Source organism: Sprattus sprattus, assembly GCF_963457725.1.
Source record: "Sprattus sprattus genome assembly, chromosome: 10".
Lineage (NCBI taxonomy): Eukaryota > Metazoa > Chordata > Actinopteri > Clupeiformes > Clupeidae > Sprattus > Sprattus sprattus.
Window position 1 is genome coordinate 27261545 of NC_137908.1, and position 15373 is coordinate 27276917.

Below are 15373 nucleotides of genomic sequence, written 5' to 3' on the forward strand. Positions count from 1 at the left end.
GGTGCCAGAGTGGAGCACTGGGGCCCATCTGGGAACTCGACTCAAGACTCAACCTTTAAGAAACAGACTCAGACTTAGGTAATGCAGGACTAAACTCCGACTTGTCTTTGGGAACTTGGACTCGGACTCGAACACTGGGGACTCGAGACTGGACTCAGACTTGAGGTTTAGTGACTCAACTACAACATTGCTGAGGTACAATGTGAATTCTATGAAGAGAAGGCAATGTGGTTTATAATGCAGCATATTTGGCACCATATTCATGTGAGCTCACGTCTCTACTGGGTGCTCGAAGTCCACAAACATTTAGCTTAGAAACTGAAAATCACAGGTTACTTTTATTAAAACAGAATGAATTTGTCATTATAATATAATTTCAAATAAAAGAGCTTTCATTACTTGGAACAGATTTTTAAGGCATATCATTATTTTTGTTCCATTTAAAACCCAACACCAAAGGTACCGTTCCATGCTGTAGAAAATACTGAATACTGGGTACTGCTGAGATATCCTTGATTAAGCATTACTGCGACTTTCAAAGAGAACACATTATTCTGTTTATATATAGACTCATGCTTTCACCATTGTACCCACAAGAGTTTGCTGCAGTGGTGTATCGACATTTGCATAATGTCCCTATAATTAAGCCACAAGAGCATAAGGAGGGTTTCTGAGGACACTTAAGATATTTACAGATGTCTTAATGTCAGTCCCTGTTCTACACATGCCTCCTATTCCTGATACCAAAATAGATACAGTTGTTCCCAAAAGCAAAGTTGTATTATTTGCACTACAGAAATGTAGATATTGCAACCATAATAGTCTCTGCATTAGCAATATAACTATGATTACGAAAAAGGAAAAAGGTCAAGTTCAATATCTTAAATATGTGCCTATGAACATTATTTCCCTCTTATGATGGGTTGAGCTCAGCATAAAATGCACAGGCAGCTTCATTTGAAGTCCCCAGTGCAAAAAAAATGAACAGAGGGTAATTCTGCCAAGAAGGGGGTTGATTTGGGTTCCTTGTCCAAAGATTCTCCCAAAATGAAATTGCTCTCCACTGGCAGACCGTGCACAGAGCAGTGATCTCGGGAAGTGTCATTTGCCACTCCCCATGCAGCTGTGCTGCTTGAGGTAAATGAGAAATGATTTCCTCAAAAGGTTAGCCGGCATCATCCACTTCGTCTCTCTTTGTTGCTGTCTGCCACTTTCGATAAGCCTGTGCTTCTAATCCCAACACCAGGTTTAAAGACTAGACATATTTCCTCTTCCCTTGCGAAAGACTGAATGATGTCTATCAAAATGCTCTTAAGCCTTTGTGTCACATAGGTTTACCTTGTCTCACCGTGAACGAGTGAGTGCGGATGCATATGTATGATTGTTATTTTGGGCGGCTGTCTTCTCCGGTTTATTTGATGGGATATCAGAACACGAGCTTGTGCAGGTTACTTAAGAGTAAAACAAACCTGGGTGCACAGTGCCTATGTGCCTATACAAAGCATACAGAGTCCTGTTTACAAAGCCGCTCTCAATTTCCAAAGAACAGATCCCACCGTTTTAGAAATGAGAATGTGTCTAACTCATATTGAAAAAGTGCTGACAGTAAAAATGGGATTACGACTGCGTAAGCATTGATATGGAAATATGTTTCACTGAAATGAGCATGCAAGCACCTTAAAAATACCAGGAGGCCTGAGAGACCACGTTGTGTCTCAGTGTTCCCATACAGCAGCACTAAAATATGTTTACTGGAGGTACATTTAAGCAGTCTATACTTGTGGAAAGGTCCTGGGGCCTGGGTCCTGGGGCCAAGTGCAACATTGGGCAACAGACAGGCAGCATTGGCGTTAGTTGGTGAAGACCTTATGTGCTACCAAGCACGAAGAGGACTAACACTAACACACTTGTGGAAAGAGCAAGTGTATTATAAAAACAGATCATGGTCTATTTGACTTAGTTTATGTGTGCTCATAAAGTAATTTGAAATGCCTCTTACAACTTCAAATTACATTTGTCTGACATAGCTAGGGTAAACACCATTGATAGAGGAGAAAGCTTGAACAAGTGCTGTGATTTTACAATGATCCCTAGGGACCACATCCATAACCAGGCTAATCTAGACTTCCCTAGTCTTAATTAATCACTATGTTCACCTAGAAAAACACAGAGATCAATCAGCATACCTTAAGTGTGCATAACTGAACATTCAAAGTAAAGTGAGGTGAAAGCACCAACAAAGAAGACCAAGCTATGGAGCTAGACAGATAGACACTACTCTTATGAGTTCTACTGGTGTTTCAGAAGATTTCCATGGTAACTAGCTGGATGAGTCTAGCATAGTGAGATCAGGGAGTCTGGATTTTGGAGGGTTAGTATGGTATCAAAGAAGGATCATTCATACTTTTAGCTTCATTTCATAACCTGCAGTTGCACAACACCTTTTGTGTGTATGCAGGGGTGTATCTAGTGAAGGGACCGGTTATTTGATATTCATAGTTAATAAGGATATGCCAAAGTCAATAATTCCATCTAATTTATACCTAGTATAAATGTTACTTTTATTAGCATGTAAGCATTCCTGGGTAAGGACTCTCTGGTTTGACATGGTGGGAAGGTGTGAGATTGCTCTCACCCTCCCCCTCCAGGTTGAGACAAAAGGGCCTTGTCCCAATGGCCTATTTGAATAGATGGTAACACCCCTTAATATTAGTGTATATAGCGCACTATCTCACAAGGAGTAGGCAGATAAGTTAAGGTGAAACGCTGTGAGTGAGTGTGTAACTTCAAGCCTCTGTCTCACAATGGAGGCCACCATTGTACAAGATTAAAACCTGAAAAATGACTGACTAACCCACGCCTGAGTCTTCCAATATATATTAGAAAATGAATTTCTATCACTAGGGACTCTGGGGGCTCCAAGCTAGTCTGAGCATGAGTAACCCCTAACCCTATCCCAGACTTCCGCCGTCTATACAGCTACGAAGGGTCTACGTTCAAGCAAATCTTTTTTATTTTAAAGTACAGAATAAAGTGCACATTATACTTGGCGTAATGACTGGCATGTCTCTGCGAGTATACAACATGAGCAGGGCAAGAGGTGGTAAGTGAAGGAACTGCAATAAATACATGATTATACTAATTTAATTGTAATGATAATAAATGTGTGTGTGTGTGTGTGTGTGTGTGTGTGTGTGTGGACACTCTATACGGGTTAATGTATGTATAAAGAACATGTTAGTTGTATATGGTCTGCTTGCCTTGAAAAAATATGTTATTTCTGTTTGGAGAGAACAATGCCAACACAGTTCACATCCACCAATAGGACCATTTTTAATATCTACTGTATATGAAATTCTTAATCCACAACGTTGTCTATAGCAGTGTTGTACCTGAACGCGTTCATTGAATGAAAGTTCATGAACTCGTTCATAATTTTGGTGAACGTGAACTGAACGTTCTGTATTGTTGCCTGATGATCGATACTGTGAACGCGTTCATTCTAAATAAAGAAAGGGAGAGAGTTCCTTACTTTATATTCTGTGCTAAATACAGACATTTAACAATCCTCCACTTCCATGGTCTGTTAGGTATATTGAGGGCCATTCACAGACCTGAGAGCATACCTTGTTATAGGCGTTAGCATTTGAATTAAGCTGCAAATCAACACTTCTCTAACATCTCTGTACTTGGCTCACACTTGGCCCACACTGAAAATTACATTCAGGATGATTCACAGCCAGAACACACCACGATCAGAAGGTGTCTATTTTATTTAGCTTATTCCACACAGGTCTTCCATGTGCTGAGAGTCAACTTGCATTTGTCTCCGAGTAAGTTGTTGAAATAAGAAAAAAGAGAGAGAGAGAGAGAGAGAGAGAGAGAGCCTTGTCTGCCACAGATGGTGCAGATGGGAGTCAGCGAGAGCTGTGAGGTAGTTTGAGAGCATCCCATGGAACACCAGGGCAAAGCACTACATTGATGGCTCTTGAAGGAGAACAGATGGACATGGAAAGGATTCTTATGCAGAAATCAATACCTATGTCTTGGCTTTGACTCTAAATTGTGGTATGTGGACCTGTGATGGATATTCGCTCAAAATGAGGTTACAGTTCAATATGTTTTGTTCTCTGGGACATCAGGGCACACATGTAAATAGGGACAAATATCACAATTTCCCATCGTCTCAGCTTCATCAGAGAGTGACACAGTAGGCAGACAGGGAAAATGAGTATCTGAACAGTTAGGACAACAATAACAATAACAACAATATATTCCATGTTACGGTGCAAACCCATGCCACCGTTGTGAGCGACGCGATCTCTAAACCCAATGCATTTCAATGGGAGCCAATCCATTGTGACGTAAATTAGCGATCTGAGCGACGCGTCCATTGAAAATTCGAACATGTTGAAATGTATGCAAATGAGGAGCGATATTTCCCGGCAGCAGCCAATGAGATTGTTTGGTGTCGTCTTTGACAGTTGGACTGTATGCTATTTCCACACGCTACACCACGCCCACTCAAAGCGATGGAAGTCGCTCACAACGGTGGCATGGGTTTGCACCGTTAGTGATATACAACCAACAAGAGGACATTAGACAGGATATTACTTAAATGTTGTTGTCATAAGGCCACAAGGTATCTACATATGTAAACATTTTAGAAAAATGATACGTGTAAAACTCTGAATGTTATTACCTGTCCTCAACACCACTTTCAGTCAATTTAATTTTTTAATGAAGAGTAACCTTTGTAATCATAATTAGTGAAGGCACTCCAAAAATCATTGTGTGTGTGTACTGTATGTGGCTTCTTGCCCTGATTGCCCTATAACAGCCAGGATGTCTTTGTCTGAAGATCACCCTGTGTACCTTGCCTGTACACCTTTTGTTTCCCGAAACAAAGCTCAACATTGATTCCAACAGCACCTCTAGTCATTTTTTAACTCATATGCTCTCCACAGCTTTTTACATTATACAAACACCTACGCATACCTTAGATTTTCAATTAAACTGGACACAAGTGATGCATTGTTACAACACTTCTTACCCACCACGTCAACATAGAAAATAAATGCCAGGTTACAGAAAGAGTGGACATTACCATATACAACAAAGACCATTTACTCAACAAAGACCATCCATCCGGGATCTTTCATCTTTCTCCAAGCCATTTGGCTGGAAACTCCTAGTCTGGAGGAGAAAGGATTCCTAGCCCTTTTGATGAAAATGTTAACTAGGTAAGTGTCAGCAAGATGGATAGTGTACTGTCAGTGCAGGCAGGAACATGAGGATACATTGATATTTCTCATTACACTGCCCTCTCTCCCTCGTGTTCACTAATAACACCGCCACAAAGGAGACAGGCTGAATGATAAATAACCGCCAAATAAAAACTGAGCAAGCCCCTTAAATATGATAGTTCAGTCTTAGTAGCTTCACACTGTGCTGAGAGCCTTCGATAAAGATCTAATGAATGAGGCTATCAAAATATATCAGGCAGTAAGAGAGACAGAGAGAGACAGACAGACAGACAGACATAGAGAGAGAGAGAGGAAGGGTTGGAAGAGAGAGTGGGAGAGACAGACATACCTTGGTTTGTGTTTTATAAACTATATAAGTTAACATAAAACAGAACAAATCTGATATAAAAATACAGAGTAGTATGAAGTTAAATTATAGAGCAAGCTGCAGCACCTATTGTCGGAAGAGGGTTTGAGTAAAACAGCTTATATATTATTGCATTACAGAAATGCAATACATTGTTTTAGATAAGGTCCTGTTCTAGACTCTTGTTCAAAATTAACCAAACACTTTATTTGCCAAATATACCTGGCAGTAAACGGCATTGATTCCTCAATGACTTAATACAATTTACCACCTGTCCACATGAAAATATCCTGACCAAATAAATAAATAAACAAAACAAACATTGTAATTTCAGCAAATTGAAGACTGGAGATTGTAAAATAGCACTGTTAGCCATGTTGACATTTTTGATGTGCATTAAAAACTCTGTTTTTTGCTGTTGGACCTGCACCCTTGAGCATAAATCACAGCTTTATTTTCCCTTAAATTTAATCTCATTTCAGGATTGTCAACATGCGTTAAATGTCAGCTTCTTTTGAAACTCTGACAGAGAAGGAACATGCTAAAGGTAATGGGTTTAAATACAACCGTTCAATACCGTGTAAAATGCTCAGAAGATGTAGGATATGACATTTAGGTATCAGGTATCTGATGATATTAAAGTATCCCTGACTGAATAACACTGGCAAAAGGAACTACTTATACAGTGGAATTCAATCAAGGGAGTATATTCCACTAAATTCCATTTTAATGAAATTAACTTTCAAATGGTTTGACCAAATTCCACTCTTACAATATGTTCTCTGTTGGTTCAGCATTGGAGGGTGAGATAAGATAATAACACCAAAATAATTACAGAAAAAAATAAAATTACAAGTTATGATACAGTGCTGCCATTGTTGCCTCTAACAAGCATGACAGCCAAGTAAATGAGTTCCCAGTTTCCCACTAGTCTCAGACAACCTTTAAGGGAAAACGAGCCGCAATGCAATGATCCAAGGCTTGCCCTAATCAGGAAGTCCCAAAGAGAACTTCCTCATGCTGTTAAACTAGGCTTGTGTCACAGAACAGGACAACTAAACAGCAGTTTTGGCATTTGTTCATGAAGGGCTTCCTCTGTGAGATTACATGTAGAACATGATGTGTGTTGAAATTACACTTGTCTTTATGTCAGGAACTAAACTGGTGCAATGGCACCAAAACCATATCACATAATACAAAATGTATTGAACGTCCAGTTACTAATGACAATTTATGGTTATAAATTAGGATTGATTTGTATGGAGTATATTACATGCTTTATTTTGATGTTCAATGAACAAAGAATGTCTAGTGATTTTGAGAATTTAAAGGCAATAAAGTGTGACTTGGTGAAAAGTACCTTAATAAAGAAATAAAATCAGCAGAGTGTGATTCCAGTGTCTGGCATTGTGGGCTAGGACATTTATCTAGGCTCAGCCTTGTCATCTTTGTCCAAATTCGAAAAAAAGGCTGTGTTCAATGTTCAGATGAAGGAACTATTCAGCAAATGTACTTTTCATTCCATTCTATTCAAATGCCATTTGGCATGGCTAGATTCCAGACAGAACAGTTGTGCTTACACACTTCAGATTATGTGGAGCCTGACGTTCACTTTGAATAGTATGCCTACAATACAAATGTCTCACACAAATACTGTGAAAACAGTATAACACAATCATGATGATGGCTTGGATCGAACGTGAGCAGCAGGGGTTAACTGTGTGGTAAAATGGCAGCCTTTTTTTGTCTTTTGGCACATCAGCTTCAGAATACTCACACCTGCTCCTATAGCAGATCTTAGTCTTAATGGTTGACTGTCACACCCGATCTTGGAGGCTTTCTAATCTGTTAGCGATAGGTTTCTTCAAGGTGTTCATGAACTGTCTTATCTGTCTTTCAGCTCTCGCAAAGTAGATGAATAAAGAAGATTGGAAAGAAATGAGATGAGAAATACTAAGAAATACTTTCCCATCCCAATACTCGAGGAAGAAAGGTTTGAGAGCATAGTTTATAAATTTGATGATGTGAATGACTATGAATTCGCTGTGAATGTAAGAGTAAATTCAAAGTTGAGGTACATTTTCTCATTTTTAAAATATATGAAGACAAAAAGTAGAACTATATATCTTGGTGAAATCCCATCTACTATCTCAACAGGGGGGAAAAAACGGTGGTAGAAAGCCAACTGTGAGTCTCATGTTTTGTCTTGCCTGATTAAAAGGTCGAAACACTTATTTTGAAAACTGCTGACCTTTACTGGGTGTAATGAGGGGAGCCTTGAAGAAGGCTAGCTGGAAAGTAAAGGCAACGTTTGCGGCAAACAGCAACCGCTATCAGCGTGTTATTTTTTTTTTGGCTTGCTCTCACAGAGGGTGTCCAGTGCATTTGTCAAGCACTCACCTGATCCATCTTTGTCACCCCAGCGGTCTCGCCTACATGCAACATTGAATTAAATGGCGAAACCACAATCCAAAATAGTTTTCAGAGCTCTTATAACAATGTGTTACAATAATCTTTAATTCATATTTTTAAGTTAAGAAGACTCCTTCCCTATGTCTGTCAGAAAATGGAAATCTCTGTAAAAATAAATAAATGAATGAAAATAGTATGGTGCCTCCCATATAGACTGCTACTAATAGTAAAAACTAGCTATGTATACAAATGGCCTGGGCTCTCAAGTGTTCTCAAGATCCACACTTAACATAAGTGTAGACCTCCAGCACGGGAGTGGCCTCAAAAGCACTACTCTACCAATTAAACAAATTCTTCAGAGAATGCATCACACTCCTGGAGAATGTAGGTCCATTTGATGATATTAAATATTGTAATAATGCCATAATATGATGCTATGACATTCTGTTGGGTAGGGTAGGGTGAGTATTGAGTTATGTTAATCCTGGGACAATAACCATTTCAACATTACAGTCATTTCATGACAAGTCTGTATGGGTAAGACATTCCATTTTTCCAGATGGTAGGTGAGCTATAGTCTGTCAGTACGTTTACATGATGGCATTTATCCGATAATGGCTTTAGTCAGGGTTTGCTATCCATGGGGGGCACACAACCAACTCCGATCGAGTTATCTGGGGCTGTAAATCGGACTTTAGTCGGAGATAAAAAATCCAGATATTTGGACTTCGATTTAAATTGGATAAAGCCAGAAATTCCGAAACATGAAACCGCAGCGAGTGTTATGAGCATAGGCGGAGATCCCGGGGTGACGTGTCCCCCCCTACCATAAATTTGTCACCCCCAACAGTCATTGTAAAAACAAATAAATCATTTTGAATAATATAGTAACCAGACGTCCCCTTCTACCCGGACATGTCCTCTTTTCAAGACCTAAAAAGATGCGTCCGGCAGGGATTCCAAAGTTGGCCATTGATTTACTGTGTATTGTCCCCCCCTACAACAAGATGGGATCTCCGCCCCTGGTTATGAGGTAACTCCGGCAGCACTGGATGCTTGACGAGCTGAGACTTAGACTTAGACTCTGTGCTTACCATTTTACCCATTAGGTCTTTTGACAAGCTGATATATTCAAAGCAAGAAACAACAGAAACAAAAGACAAAACAAATATGATATGCAGTGACATTTCTTTGGCAAGGTGACACTGCAAAGAAAATTGGATATGCCATCTGGTACATCAGAGAAGAGCAATGCACAAAAGCTCGCTGAAGACTGTATCACTTTGAGAGTGCCTGTCAGAGAGGGGGACAGGCTCTTTACGACCATGCAGCGTGAGTCTACCCTGGCGTGTCACTTCGTCTAAATAAAATGACAAATAAAATCCCATGCCGGAGTCCCATTCCTAACTCTCCCCAGGATAAACACCCAATCCATTATCTGCACAACACAACACAGAGTCCACAGGGAGGTAAAATGACTTTCTTATTGACTCACTAATCAATCAGTACCCATATTAGAAACACATAACACAAAGCAATGCATATTTCCCTCCTTGAAATATAACTCTTGATGAGTGGCAATAACTCAGATGGAAGATAATGAAAAAAGGCCAAAAAAGAGAGCACTGTGGTCTTCAAAAGATCCCTTCATCATGAAAAGATTTGGTATATGCACAATATGATTTCAAAACGTCACAATGATAAAGTGACAGATATACTCTGAATGAATAAATAAATATGCAAACAAACAGTTTAGATCAGGACGTATGGCAATTGTCAGTGGGAGGCGCAGAGTTGAACTGTTCTATTGCCTCTTAAAGAGCCTTTATGGGCCAGAAAAGGTGCTTAGTTTTGCCTATAAAGACTAATCAGCGGAAGGCTTGCGGAGAGAACCCAAGGTGATTATTCACAATGGAGTAAAATACCTCAAATAGAAATGTTCTCATTTGCAGTGCACAACTTAAAAGAAATTACAAATGGCTGGGGTGAGCTCACAATAACCCTTCTGATGGCATACAAATTAAAAACAAACCTATTTATATTTCAGTGGTAGAGCAATGTTATGGCTGTGGTCTATTTCCCCCCAAGCACTTTGCGGAATTATAAGCAGGCTTGCCTTTAATAGATGTGGTTATTCATATCAAACCTTTGTCATTGATTTTTTTTCACCTGGTTACATGTCAAAACATGTCAAAGTAGAAGATCTGAAAGGTTGTTTTTTGTTGTTGATGTTTTATGTTTAAGTCTTTGTTTATGGAATTGTGCAAATGACAATTTGTTTTCTGAGCATTATAACAGAAACAGAACAGTAAACAGCTCGACAGAGGAAAGAAAAGTTCATGGACATAAAAAAGAGTAGACAGTACAGTAGAATGACTTTCAGTTACCTAACAGTTCATTAAGATAGGAGTACTGTTTTACTGAAATTAATCTTGTTATGGAGATAGCATGCTACTCATGAGCCTGCTTATAGTCACTGTGCTCACCACAAGTCTTCAGCAGAAGTATTTGACTGAAGGAGAACGTTTTTAACAGTATTAGAACAGGAATAACGATCCTACCTCATCGTAGACACTGTCGTTTCTTTCAAAGTCCCCAGTCTTTCTGGGTAGCAGATGAACGTGGACATGCTGTAACAACAATGGTAGGGAAAATGGGAAATGGTATTGTACTGAATATTATGTGTAGTGATCAATATGCTGGGTTTCTGAACTGAAATCAATCTGAAATTTAACTGAGATCAATCATTTTTCGGGAAAAATACATTTGTAGAGTTAACAAATATATTAAGGGACATGAAATGCTAACAGAAGACTTCTAAATGCACACCACTTCTAAGAGAATAAGCTAAAAAAAACTGTGATCATTAGCACTGCCTAACAACTGGCATAGTTGTCCTCTGCATTTTTGTGTGTTCTATGTCAGGCAACAAAGCTACTGGAAAAGTCAGAACATAAAAATATGAAACAGCTGTTGTGTCTTCTAACAAGGCAGTTGAGTTATGAAACTCCTGGTTTCAACAAAGCTGGATTAATGCATTTGAATGTCACTGACAGTGTCCTAATCACCCGGGTGAAAAATTAGGAGAAAAAGAACAAATAAATTAACCTCCAGCCTGACACTTCATCAAGACATAGAAGAGCTATGCTACTCATCCACAGCAATATTAACCGACCCCATGATTTCATTTGAGTTGTATTAGTCTGAGGAGATAAACAGAGGAGCCTACGTGAATAAGCGTCGCTAACTGTTACAAACAAGATAACATGTTTGGAGGCATCTGCTTTGCTGCAATGCATTTCCTATTTAATTAGGCCATTTGCATAATGGTTGCATTATTAAGTTTTTCTACCTTGAGGACACTTTGATGGAAAAAAATAAACACATCACCACCAAAACATAGTTTATCAAGAAGACATTTCAGAAGTTGCTTAGCACTTTAAACCAATCTCAGAGGACATTTCAATGACTAGATCATAAAATGCTATGCAGTGAGGAATGGTTTGTTCACATCCAATATTAAATAGTATTCAAAGGTGAAACTGTGCTAGAAAAAAAATTGAATGTAATGGATTTATTTTCTGCGGAAAACTCTATTGTGCCTGTCATGTAGCAACTAGGAGTCCTGCTATACAAAACTAGCTTGTTACTGAGGACATTTTGGGCATCCAATACAAACAAAAGGAACACTGAAAGTATATACATCAAATGAGCTGACTGAACTCAAATGGATAGGGATTCTCTTAAATGCATTTTGGAGACCTTTGCACCATCTCACTCTCTCGCAATGTCTCACCTGGGCCACCTGACAGAATCACCTAAGGCCATTTTGTCCTTCATGTCACAGCAAGTTCCATCATTCACAAGGCATGAAATATAAAACTCGCAGTGGCAAAACTTCCAGTGGATGGAGTTTCCAGTGGATGGAGAAACAGGCTAAGTAAGACACATTTGTTTAGTCTACCTCTCTACATTCCTGGCTGTCCTTGACCTTGCGCACAGAACCACTGATTCAATGAGCCTCTAATTGGAGCAGCTGTTTGGGCCATGGTTCATTGGCAGCCATTCACACTGTGTGTCCTCCTATCAGTCTTAAAACCCACGGCCCTGATGGCCTCTCAGCCTTAACATTCATCCGCTGTTGTCTGGGCATAGACTCAAAAAGCAATAGTATCGATGCCACTCACGGTAGTCTAGTCAGATATTTGAGTTAGAAACTGGTATGTCAATGACACAAGAGGTTTAAAACAGATGTCTATTTATTATATTGTGACTAAAGACAAATGAGGAAAATGGCTACAGAGCTATTTATATTGTTTAGGTTAAATCTAGTCAGACAGGCAGACAAATGTATTTTGTCATGAACAGCTGGGTTCCTATTAAGACAAGGGGCAAAAAGCAACAACAGCTTAGAGCTGAAACTACCATAGTGATTAGAGGAAGCGGAATGATTCCAACAGATACATCCATAATGAATAAATCAATACTGAAACAGGTATTTAAACTTCAAAAGAATTGTATTTCTAAATATAGAAGATGTTTCTAAATTTCCAATATAATCTCATTGAATCATTGTACATATATATGTCTTTTAAGGAAATGTAGGTACTCTGGCAAATTTCTGCAATGTCAGTCCATGCTTGCAAATCACATATTGGGATTATGGCCTTAGGCTTTTGCTGTTTTACATGATTTACCTATGAAGATAGTAAATTATTTGAAAAGTGGAAGGTTTGCGGCCGTTTAAAGGTATCATATCATCTTCTTGAACTGAACAGAGCCCGTTCACTGTTCTCTCTCACACAGAACTCCCATCCTTGGGGCCCAATCAGCTTTTTTTCTTTGAGCTTTTCTTAGCTTCAGACTTGTTTAAGGCTAAAGCTTGCTGGGAAACTTAAGAGGGGAGTGTCTCTGTAATGCCGCCCAGGTTGTTCAATGAGCCTGGCTTATACAGGCCTGTGGGGACACTTGTCCACATTCAGAAAATGCTTTTGAGATTTCAAACAGGGAAAATACTGTAGCTTTTAACCTCCCTTCTAAATCCACACTATTGACAAAGATAGCGATCATGGCCAATTAGTGTACTCATTACAGTTCCTGTCACCCATGTCCAATATTGTGGGTTTGAACCCTAGGCTGGGGAAACTCTCCCTGGTATCTCAGTGCGGTGACTTTGATACAGAGAGATCAATAGAGCAGAGGCAGGCTACCCACACACTTGCTGAAGCCATATTTTGCCCCTGAACCCAAAGAAAGGCACACCAACATCAAAGTGAGTAGCTACGGCACTTTTTGGCCAGAATGCCAATCTTCAGGTCCTGAGGTGTGGTGAATCCGCCAAGCTTTCACCCTCAGATGAAACACTCTCCCCATCATAATTTGGTTGTTGATAGTTTATCTGATGGTTTGATCAACTGCCATGTAAAAAGAAAGCCCTCATATATATCACCTCAAAGACCGGTTTGCATGGGATCAATTTCTTTGCTGATCTGGGAAGTTGTAATAAGGATGCATATTCATATGTTTTGACTACAGTTTTCTACTATAATTGTAAAATCTATTCTAAAGTGCTGTACAGCATGTGCATCGGCTACACAAGATACAGTTTTCTGAAAGTTTAATGCACATGCAGTATTTCCAAATATATTTCATATTTCTCAAAAAAAAAAAAGAAAGAAATAAGGAATATCCCATCTTATCTATTTAGGTGAATGTACACAGCAAACATCAGCTTTCGAGTGCAGGTTTTGTATAAGTTTATAAGCAAATACAGTAGCCTGATACTGCTAAGCCCCATAATAGAAATACCAGCTTCTTTTCTGAGCAATAACCATCCAGAAAAGAGATGTGGCAATGGTCTGAGCATTGATTGCCTCAGTTCTTCGTTTACCTTCTGAGAGTGTGCATGTCTAAGATTATCTGATGTATTCTGCATCAGTGCGGCCACATAGGCTTTGCAAAGGAAGACAAATGATTCTGGTTTTTTTTTCAGTCACTGCCATATTTGCAAAAAGATAGAGAATAGAGAAACTCAATTCCACCATATTGATGCTCAAATTTGTCTCCAGTCTCTAGGGTAGCTCAAGGCATAGAGTTTGTAAAACTGCATTTGCCTCTATACAGTCGGGTGCCTTTTTTATTACGAGCACAGAGCACCTGATTGCAATAATCCAGTTGATAAATGGGGAGACTGCAGTGCTGTAGCAGGTGCACTATATGCAAGATAACGTGTTTTCATAAAAGGACTGAATTGATTTCTAATTCAGATTAAGATCCATGTTCAAAATCAGTTAATAAAAATGGAGATTATTCCAATAAATTAAGGAGGTGTAAGGACAATCCCTCAGCATCGCATATTTCATGAAGGCAAGGTATCATAATGAATGAATGAATGGAAAAAATAGTTCCAGATATAAACCAACCAAAATTTCACAAACAAAATTAATCTGGATTTAATCCTAGAATCTAGGATTTGCCTTCTATCTAAATTAATTCCTGTGAAATGTTCTTATTAAAAGATCATTTCAAACAAAACAGCCGTTACATTCAAAAATGTGGTGAATAAAATACAAGCACACCCGGATATAGAAGAGGTACTAGAACAAGTATCATCATCATTATACCCCACTTCATACTTGCTGTTTCTTTCTCACACCTGGGACTAAAATGCCTTGAATGCTGGACTTCGCACTCATTCCTTTCTCATAGCCTTTGTTTGATAGTAGATTTAGAAACTGCCCAGGCAAAATAGCAGCAGGCCCAAGGCAAAGGCACTGCCCTTTATGTGTGCACTTCAAGACACAAATCCAAGGACTTTAAGGCCTGTAATGGACAAATCAACGTCACCATCTTGTTGGAGCCTAATTTAGAGGACACAGGACTCTAGATGGAACGCAGGGATACGAAGACACAGAGAATACATCTCTGGCATCCTGCATTGATTGACTGAATGTGGATCTGTTTTTGTTTTTTGTTATTGTTTTCCCTCAGCTTTGAAGAATGGATGCTTTGAGCCTGCTGTGCGAGGCTAATGACCATGAAGGAGACGAGGGAGGAAAAAAACATTAACAACAACGATGAAAACGAGACAAGACTCCTACTATATGAAGAAGTATATAACTCTTGTTTCCTTTTTCCGATTCCATGGATTATGAATGCAATTGAGTTAAGATGATAGTTTTGTAAACACATTTTTATATCACTCATAAAATAAATAAATACTCTGAGTACTCAATTGAACTATTACATACATATTGTGTGCATTCCCATAATTAGTAATGGAAGTTACATAGCAGTGGCAGTTTTACAATTTGGCAATAGGCAGCCATGCCATAACAATATCAACAAT

At 39.0% G+C, this 15373-nt stretch overlaps 1 protein-coding gene across 2 annotated transcripts in view; it reads right to left on the bottom strand.

Moving 5' to 3' along the window:
- The window catches only part of fhit (fragile histidine triad diadenosine triphosphatase), a 171256-nt gene that overhangs the window by 32415 nt on the left and 123468 nt on the right, over nucleotides 1–15373 (bottom strand). For both annotated transcript variants that reach the window (XM_080846216.1, XM_080846217.1), the window contains one exon: nucleotides 10587–10655. In XM_080846216.1, coding sequence (XP_080702342.1) covers nucleotides 10587–10655 — 69 coding nt within the window. The remainder of the gene's footprint in view (nucleotides 1–10586; nucleotides 10656–15373) is intronic.